A 10,270-nucleotide genomic window follows, 5' to 3' on the forward strand; every position below is an offset into this window, starting at 1 on the left:
CCTGTAGCCTTTGCTAATACGTGCCATCATGATTCTCACAGTTGTCTGAATCTAATCATGACATCTCCTTCCTCTGAAACTTCAGTTCTGTGTAACTAGGGCTAATCTGAACACAGAGAGATATCCCATGTCAAAAAACAAAACAAAACACTAAAAATGTTTGTCAAAACATCATATTTGGGTGAAATTATCATCTTCGGTCTTTTCCAAAAAGCACTTTATACAGAGCAAAAATCTACAGTTTCTTGTTCACCTGTTCCTCATAAGGAATCTAAAACAGTAGATCAAAAAGGCTAATGTTCTAACCATGTAATGCACATAATTAGCTGTAAAATGCAATTCTGTACTTTTCAAATACAGAAGTTACTGTACTTCTTCCAGTCAAAGAATAGAAAGACATCTATTATGTCAAATTGATATTGATTTGACAAAGATAATCTGAACGAGAATACTAAAAGGATAATTGTTACTTCTATGAGTTCAGATCTCAAAAAGAGAATAAATTACAGTTTCCAGTTCTATATGCAATTATTCAAATCTGCATTTAACTGCGCAATTACTCCATGTAGATACCTAAGTCTAAGTGCCATGTAGTTGGACTATAAGACTGCCCTTCAAGACAATACCTGGCTCAAGAATTGAGTGACAAATTATGTTCTCATAAGAAAACTAACTGATGCACCTTTAGTGCTCTCTGCTAGGAAGAAACAAAAATGGGCAAAATCAGGAGCCACTTTTCTAAGGCTTACATTTTTTTTGCCAGACTTCCACCTTTTCTTCTGGAGGACCTTTATTCCTGCTAAGCTCCTGCAATGATACCCAGTGGAGGGGCATGATCTTCTGACCTGCTCCTTTGTGTTGGCTGGAATCCTGAGCAGACTATACAGAGATTTCCCCTTCCATTAGTGGTGAATGATACTGAGAGTTGCACTTCATTCCCACTGTATTCACCAAACCTCTGAGTAGCTCTGAGACACTGTTTGAAAAAATACACTACATGTCCAGCAACTTCGATATTATTTTTTTTTTTTTTAAGTAATTTGAAAATATCACTGTGAGGAGGAGCTATCTAAATATTTATTTATCATGATTTTTCTCAGTATTTTAAAAGACACATTTTTTGTGATGATGCCTGCATGTTCTTAAATCCTTCACATCGTAGACAAAGTATGTTATAGGTTACCTGGGTCACCATTAGGACCTGGTGGTCCTATGTCACCATTATCTCCCTTTTCACCTAAAATATGAAAAAGAATACAAATTTAAGGAGGCTTTTTCACTAATAGCTAAACACTTTTTTTTTTTTTTTTTTCTCCCTCTAGTAACAGGCAAGTGTGGAAAGTAGAAAAATGCCCAAGGAAGAATAAAAATGCTTCTGTCCCAGTCACTCCACAAAAAAGGCAAACCAAACCTATGAATGAAAAGAATATGTACTGATATCACTTTCTTTTTTGTGAACTTCACAGAAGCAATAAATTCAGATCTTGTAGACGAAAAGGGCCATATACACTATATTGCAATCTAAATCTAGATTCATAATCCAGATGCTTAGGTAAACATGGTTGGTCCAAATGACCAACCCTGTGGCGTATGCGAGATTAGAATTCAAGTACTGCGGTTCCTAGAAGGATACCAAAATACAGTGTCTTCCTACCTACTCCTCTTAACTGTCCACACTTATCTGTTAGGATGTGAAGCTCTTAATTTAACCATAAACCAGGATGCTCAAATCTTAATGCTTCTATAGAACAAAAAGTAACTGCTCAACAGATCTCAGCCAATAAGTAATATCTCATGCTGCAGTCAGCCAGCTATGATGAAGTCTAAGAGTAGCTAACCAAACACAGATGATAACATTTTTTCATCTAAAACACAAATGGAGAGGCAATTGCACGGAGCATACCTTTTGAACCAATAGGACCAATTTTTCCATGCCGTCCCATGCTGCCTTTCTGTCCTTTGTCTCCCATTTCTCCTACATGTACCAAAAGACAAAACACATTAACAGTATATTCTGATTAATTCAGATTCCAGCATATTTGCAATACTAGATTTTTCAGTGAAGAAATATACGCTCTAAACCCAACATTCATTGAACTTCAGAAGTTCAATTCACTCCAGGTGACATTAAAGCAGTAAGCAGGTGCAAATGAAAACAGATCTTGGCTGAGATCCACTGGAAAAACATTTTACAAACTTCTATCAGATGATCATGCCAAAATAATGTTGACAGTAAGGGAGGATCCCATCAAAAACATACGGATCAATGTATTACAGAGTTGAAAAGACCTAAGGGGTCCAAGCACAACAAATAGTTGTGAAGTAACTCCACTGCAGCTGAGTTATAGTAAGGCTGAATTTGGGCTTTGTTGCTTAATTTTTCCATAGCAGTCGCATCTTCATTCTTTCTTACATTTGAAGACTATATTAAAGAAAAATGAAAATGAATGGAAGTCATATTTGAGCACACGCACATGCTTGTACAAATGTGAAGTCTGATACAAAACAGAAATGTTAGATGTTACTAATTTTAAACATGCTTCAGTAGAATATTTCAAACAGCACTTGTAGCAAAAAAAGCTATTCAAAAATCATTTTTCTTAGCTGTGTTTTTACAAATTAAAACCAATCACCCCCCTCTCAAGGTGAATTGAAATTGTCAGAAAATCTGCTTGAACCAGCCGCAGCCACCTATCTGTATACATCCCTGACGTATAGCCAGAAATCCAATGTAAGACAGCCTGATTCACTTACTACACCTGACTTCAGCCTCTTTTCTATGAATTGTACCTTCCTTTGCAATATGAAGCAAATATTAGAATGGCTTCAGGAGAATTTGCAGTGGAACAGACAGTTTCTTTCCCATCACTGTCTTTACAGACCAAGCAGAAGCATTGCTACTAATAAAGTGTGTGCCACAGTCCAAGCATTGATGTAATAGAGCTGAGCTCCTCCAGAGCTCAAATGATAAAACAGATGAAACCTGCCTGTTACATCATGCAGCTTTTCTGTATGCCATTTCTCAAACATTATGAAAAATAATTATGTTAATGACGTAAATCTGAGAGAACTTAGCCTATAATAGCAAAGCCTCATTCTATCCTTTTTTCCTTGCTTTATGTAGACTTTCTGAGACCTACAGAATGAGAACTGGCAGTCTGTTACAGTGACTATTTAGCAAATTTGTCAGTTTGCCTAATTCTGCTGCTACTATAGCCTTAAGGAGACTCGGGAAACAATGCTATATCTCCATGTATGTTGGTGATACTCTTTCCTGAGTGAATCAATGCTCTGCCATTCAGATTTAAGCCTCTTTGTATCATAATGTCAAGAAGAAACATGGCTTAGAGGCTGCAGAGCAGTACAACTACATCATATGAGGTAGATTCCCTACTGTACCACACAACATTAACAGAGAGAAGGGATGGAGGGACTACAGAGAGAAGAGATGGAGGGACTACAAAGAGAAGACAAATGCCTCCTGAAGATCCCATGTGAAGAAACACAAGACTGAGACTGCTTTAGGAAATATGGAGGCAGTTGTTTCAGTTAAGACTGTTTTTCTGGTGTTTTTTTTTTCTTTTGCTCAAAGCAATGCCTGTTATGCACTATCCTGCTATAAAAGACCAAGGAGAAAATCAGATGTGTTCAGAGGAAAATCTACCACAAGGATCTATTAACTGAAACTCTATAAACTGTCATTGCTCAGCCTCAGTTCTGGAACTACAACTGAAGATCTGTTGTCAGGATGCGGGATTCAATGCACCAGGACAGACAACTGCTTAATTTCTACACTTTTAAAACTGGATAATTTTATGACTGACTTCATCATTACCTTTAACTTAATGACATGTTTCAGAATATAAATTGATTACCACCGGAGATGTCTTCCTCATTACTATAAAAATTCTTAAGCAGCCATCAGCCGAAGGCATATGACTCAGAAAGAGGTCAAATGAGAAAGGTCAAAAGGACGTGGTGGAAAAAATGAACAGGAACCAGCAGTGTGCTCCTGCAGTTCAGAAGGCCAATGGTATCCTGGGCTCCATCAGACAAGGGGTGGCCAGCAGGGACAGGGAGTGTCCCTCTTTACTATGCCCTCATGAGGCCCCATCTGGAGTACTGGGCCCCCAGTACAGAAAAGGTGTAGAGTTGTTGGAGAGGGTCTAGAGGAGGGCCACTAAGATGATCAGAGGACTGGAGCACCGCTCCTATGAAGACAGGCTGAGGGAGCTGAGCTTGTTCAGCCTGGAGAAGAGAAGGCTGCAATGAGGTGTCCTTGCATCCTTCCAATATTTAAAATGGGATTATAAATGGAGGGGAATCACCTTTTTACAGGGGTAGACAGTGACAGGACAAAGAGGAATGGTTTTAAGCTGAAGGGGGGAAGGTTTAGCTCGGATGTCAGGGGGAAGTTCTTTAGTATGAGAGTGGTAAGGTGCTGGAACAGGCTGCCCGGAGGAATCTGTAGATGCCCCAGCCCTGGAGATGTTCAAGATCAGGTTGGATTGGGCCCTAGGAAACCTGGTCTAGCACCAGATCCAGAGGTTGGTGCCCCAGCCTGTGGCAAGCGGGTTGGAACTGGATGATCCTTGAGGTCTCTTACAACCCAAGCCATTCTATGGCCTGTTGGTCTAATTCACCTGGCAAGTCCTACAATCAGTTTTCCTTTGTTTCCAAAAAGGATCAGATTCAGTCTCTACTTGAATTTTTATCTTCAAGACCACAAAATTGTTCTCTTATTCATTATATTCTTACTGAAAGAATGGAAATAACCCACTCAGCTGCTGATTTACTTTCTGGATATTGCTTCAGTCTCAGAATAGATTCATGGTTTGCTTCAAAGACATATTTCCAAGGAATTGTGCAGATTATAAAAATACTGACTGCAACTAGTGGATATTTATCCAATAGAGATAGCATAGCCAGAAAGTATTTCCTTGAAAAACCTCAAAAATATTCCAAACTTCCAAATTGGGATTACAGTAGTAATGTCAGACGCTATATTTGAAATGAAATAAACATATGTCTATAACACATAAATGAAATATAATATATAAAAGGACATCACATTCTTTCTCATAAATACTGCCCAGAAGATGAACAACTTACAGAGCAATTGCCAATAAGAACTACATGATCTGCTCAGAAGTAAAAAGTGTGCTACCTCAAACAACAAAGACATACATTAAGTCCCTTGTGCTCATTAAAGAGGTGTTTGGATTAGCTTTTCTCTTACAGTGAGTAACCCCAGCTTCTACTCCAGGGGCTTGCTTATTCTGCTTCTTCTGCAGAATAAATCAGATAGCTTCAAGAGAGACCCATCTGCCTTGAGGGTTTCAAAAGTTTTAAAACCTTTTAAAAAGTCCTTTTCAGTGGCCCTACGATTGCCAAAAATGCAGCCTAAAGAGTCTTAATGAAATCAGGAAGTGAGAGCTGGAAAGAAATGAGGACAATGAAAGAAATTAAGTCTCCATAGACCAAAAGTAGGAAACTTCACTGAGAGTTTGAATGGAGAATACGAAGCAAGTCATCTGTCATCTCTCAGATGAAGGTGATATACATTGGAACCAATTATAGAAGACTTAAAGGATTTTAGGGGGAACTGAAGAGAAAGGAACTCTAATTGATCTTCTTGTTGGCCTTGTCAGTTTCACAAACAAGAGAAGAAATAATAACCAGAGATGAATGGTGGGCTGCACAACCGGTAAAAAGATGAGGGCTTTGGCTCAGTGCAACACTATAAAAGGGGTGTTCATACAGTATGGCCAATTTCTTCAGATAGAACTAATTGGAACAGAAAATAGGGCATAAAACTACTTTTAAAAAAGAAGGTGCCAGAAAGAGAAATCTAGTAGAAACTCAAATTCACCATTTCACAGCTAAATTGAATTGAGTCGTGTCAAAGAGAAAAAGAGAATAGTAGTTTACTTCCCAAACATGAGGGACAAATTCTTTATGATTTGACATAGTGGATATCACAAAGATCTACTCTGCAGCATAAGAGTCCCAAGCCAGACCTAAACTCTGTCAGTTCCAGTGCCATCTTTGACAGCAGTCAGCAGAAGATATTTACAAAAAGAACACAGAATAAAAAGAATAAATAAAATATATATTCTATATTTTAGACATATCTTATATATTTAGACATATATTTTGACATATTTTGACTCGTAAATATACATTAAGCAGTGTATCCCTAAGGTCCCTATTCTATATATTTACTTACACTGAAGCCTATGTTGAAGCCTATTTTGTCCACCCCGTTTAGTAGTTTAGTTTTCTCAAAATCCTACTGATTTCAGTTGGATTTGGAAGATAGTTTTGAATTAGATACCCACTTTGTGAATCCACAGCTGCCAATGTCAGGACTTTTATATGGAATTCTGCCTGCAGCGCTCCTTAGCGAGCAATAAATTCATGTAAAAGTTGACTCCAGAATGTAAGGGATTGATTGATTACGTATTAATGAGCAATCAGTAATATTAAAATATAAATTAAGACGTTATTACCTCTCCTTAGAACTTGATTATACAAATGACTGAGCACTCTGGATCCAATCCAGTTAAATTAATGACTCCCCTCTCATACTTAGAGGCTATGTCTGTACTAGTAAACTAAATGCCTGGGACTGCTCCCCAGCACTGGGAACCAGCTGGCTGAGAATGGTGCACTCCATAATCCTAAATCATCTTTCTCTTCAAACTAAGGTAATCAGTTGCAAGCTGTTCATTGTGTTAGTTCCCAGAACATGTCTGAGAATTGTCTGGGAAAACATTAGCTGACAAGCTGAAAAAGAGCCTGGAGCATCTTCCATACGAGGAAGGGCTGAGTAGCCTGGGTCTGTTCAGCCTGAGGAAAAAAAAACAACTGAAGTGGGATCTGATAAATGTTTATAAATATCTAAAGGGAGGTGGGAGGTAAATGGATGAGGCCAGGCTCTTGGTGGCATGTGGCAATAGGACATGGAGCAATGGCCTCAAACCTGAACATAGGAAGTTCCATACCAACATGTGGAAGAACTTTTTTTAACAGTAAAGGTGATGGAGCACTGGAACAGGACGCTCAGAGAGGTGGTGGAGTCTCCTGCTATGGAGATATTCAGGACCTGTCTGGATGCCTACCTGTGTGAACCATTGCAGGGAATCTGCTTTAGAAAGGGGGCTGGACTCGATGATCTCTTGAGGTCCTTTCCAACCTCTGCAATTCTGTGAAGTCACACCAGAGGCTGTGTTAACACTGCAGAGGTAGAGACTGTTGGGTCCCATCCCAAGAATATCATATGACTGTGCTTAACGTTTTACTTGATCCAGTGCTCTACACTTTTCATAAGGACAACACAGTTTTATATTCTGCTGACACGCTATGCATCATAATTGACCTATACAATTAATTAAAAGCAACGGCAAAATAAGTGAATTTAACCTTAATCAGTGCCCAAAGACATTGGGATATCTGATGTCACCCTGAAACATTAGGACACACAGAAACAGATTTATTTCAAGAAAGCATCAGAAAGTTTTAATGTTTATGAGGGTCTGAATTACTAAAATATGACAATATTATGAAGAAAGAATATGATGGAAACATTTGCAGCACCTTCTAATTCTGAAGTGTTCGTTGCAGGTCAAATGTACAAAAAAAAACCAACCCTTTCTTATGTATTTTATTTATTCACTGACTATTGTACTTCTAAATTCAAGAAACTAAGCAAGTTTCCTTATAATGAACTTGCCTAAGAAACAAAACTGAGGAAGGAAAGTGAAAAAAAAAAAATGCTGTGATTCTGATATTGTAAATTAACACCAAAACAGAAGAATTATAATCTTTCCCTCGTGTAAGCCAGCACTTATTCAAATAGTAGTGACATACAATGAAATGTAGCAGTTTCTATCCATAGAAGGAGATGAATACTACCCCAATAACACATCAATTATCAAGCTTCAATAAAAATATGCTTAAAAACTACAGGGGGCCATATGCATTAACATCAAGACTGAAGTTTAACAGCATACTGAACAGAAACAGAGCTTCTGTGATCATCCAAGTGTGCTCACAGAATGGGACAAATGGAATGTGAGACAATAGTATTATTCATCTTTCATTATTGACTAAGCTATGTGTTAAGTATCTGGATCATGAGACTAAGCTTTATACCAACTGCGAGTTTAAAATAGTTAGCCAAGACTATCAAGGGCATTAGTGTTATATGCCCAAGAGGACAAAAACAGTGCTAAAAGGAAAAGCCAATAGCAGATCACAAACGGATATTTGATAATCTGCTCAGGAACAGATGCTGAAGTGGTTATTCCTGATAAAACTATGGTGAAATTTCTTACTATACTAAAATGAAGCATTTACTAAATATTACAAGTCTATACACGTGTCAAGTCAAATTTGGATGAGCAAGAAAAAAGCAGAAAAAATGCGGCTACAGAAACAGTAAGGATTATTGTACTGAAAGCGCTCCCTGGAAAAATGTGATATAGAATGCATTAATATTCAATTTTGTTTCATCTCTTTTCTGTTTCATGAACATTTCTCTTGCAGTGAACATTCACTTCAATGTTTCTTCATCCATTCACGTCAATATTTTGGACATACTGACATATGAAAACTGGAAATTTCCAATTATTTATCTAATTATTCTAATTATTAGAATTGAGCTTTCCTTAGAATGATTTTCTAAGTAAATGCAATATTGCATATAAAATTATGTAAATGAAATGTTACATTGTGGAATTGATTCAACAAAATGCAAAGCTCAAAGAAATATTTAAGACCGTGCAATGGGAGAGATTCTCCAAGTCCCCATGAAAAAGGTGATATGACCACTTGCCCATCTGAAATACCAGTGAAAAACGGTCATAACCTGGGAAACAAACAGGAGAAACTGGGAGTCTACTTAATGACATCAGCCACTCAGATATGATGGGACAACAAGCACAATGGAAGCACACAGGTTATGCTGGGCACAGAGAGAGGCTAATAAAAAACAATATGGAAGTACTCCTTAGGTATTTAGGGATGAAGTGAGAAAGGAAAAAGTTCAGCTGGAGTTGATCTTGGCTGGGTATATGAAAATAGCTTGAAACACAGTACAGGTAAAGCAGCAGTAAAAATCAGACTGAGGATAGCACAGGCACTCTGATTGGAAGGAAACAATGATAAAACAGATGGACAATGCTGAGATACTTGGTACCTTCTTTGCTTTTGTTTTTACTGGCAAAGTGTTCTACTGGATCTCACATCTGGTGACAGAAAGTGGGGAGGAGATGCTACCCATGTTAGCCGACAATTGAGTATACTTAAGTTGGACACACATCCATAGCACTGGTGAGAAGGCATCCAAGGGTGCCAAAAAATTCAGCTGAGCTGCTGCAAGGCCGACAAAATCTAATCAGTAGCTGATTATGAGTGCCACTCTTCAGGAAGTTGGTCCTGGGACCAACAGTGTTTAAAATCTTCATCAGCGACAGGAAGGAGTGGAAGGCAGCCTCTGTGAGTCTGCTGGCAATCCCAGGAGTGGTTAGTGTGCTGGAGAGTAGCGATGCCAGTCAGATGACATTGACAAACTGCAAGAATTTGTTGACAGGAAATTCAGTCAGACCCTGAAACGCTCCACACCTGGGATGCATAGGCACACTTTGGCCAATGGCTGCCTAGAAAATTGCCATGCGGAAAAGGACCCAGAGATTTTTGCACCTTCAAATAAGAGAGAGAAAAAAACTGGAGTCCAGCTGAAGAAAATCCTTTTATTTAGCCTAAAGAAGACTTTAAGGGGGGAAAACTAATTTCATTCTTCCACTACAGGAAGTTTGCAGAGAAGATGCACCTTTCTCTTCTGAGAGATACATAGCAAAAGGACGAGAGACAATGATCACACATTGCAAGCAAGAAAATTTTGATTGACCTTAAGGAACACATATTTCACAACAAGACTGGAGAGCAAGCCAATCAAAAAGATTGTGGAATCTCCATCCTTTGAGATTTTCAGAAGTCAGCCAGACAAAAGCCTTGAGCAGTCTCATCTAAATTTGAAGCCTGCCCTGCTTTAAGCAGAAGATTGGACTAGAGACCTCTATATGACCTTTTAACCAAAGTTATTCTGTAGTACTTTTACTTCTCTTCATGCTGCATTAACCTGCAGGAGTTAAAATTTTAGTTTCCAAAATTTTTTATGACAGTTGTCCTTGAAGGCTACATCTCCATAAGGAAAGTACACAGACTTAACACACACACACACACACACACACACACACACACACAC

At 38.3% G+C, this 10,270-nt stretch overlaps 1 protein-coding gene across 3 annotated transcripts in view; it reads right to left on the bottom strand.

The window, feature by feature from the left end:
* The window catches only part of COLEC11 (collectin subfamily member 11), a 34,048-nt gene that overhangs the window by 2,301 nt on the left and 21,477 nt on the right, over positions 1-10,270 (bottom strand). For all 3 annotated transcript variants that reach the window (XM_042828643.1, XM_042828661.1, XM_042828652.1), the window contains exons 4-5: positions 1,904-1,975; positions 1,184-1,237 (exon numbers count right to left, since the gene is read on the bottom strand). In XM_042828643.1, coding sequence (XP_042684577.1) covers positions 1,184-1,237; positions 1,904-1,975 — 126 coding nt within the window. The remainder of the gene's footprint in view (positions 1-1,183; positions 1,238-1,903; positions 1,976-10,270) is intronic.

Source organism: Centrocercus urophasianus, unplaced genomic scaffold (assembly GCF_019232065.1).
Source record: "Centrocercus urophasianus isolate 14NV4802_14NV808 unplaced genomic scaffold, USGS_Curo_1.0 seq_10, whole genome shotgun sequence".
In the NCBI taxonomy this organism is placed as follows: domain Eukaryota; kingdom Metazoa; phylum Chordata; class Aves; order Galliformes; family Phasianidae; genus Centrocercus; species Centrocercus urophasianus.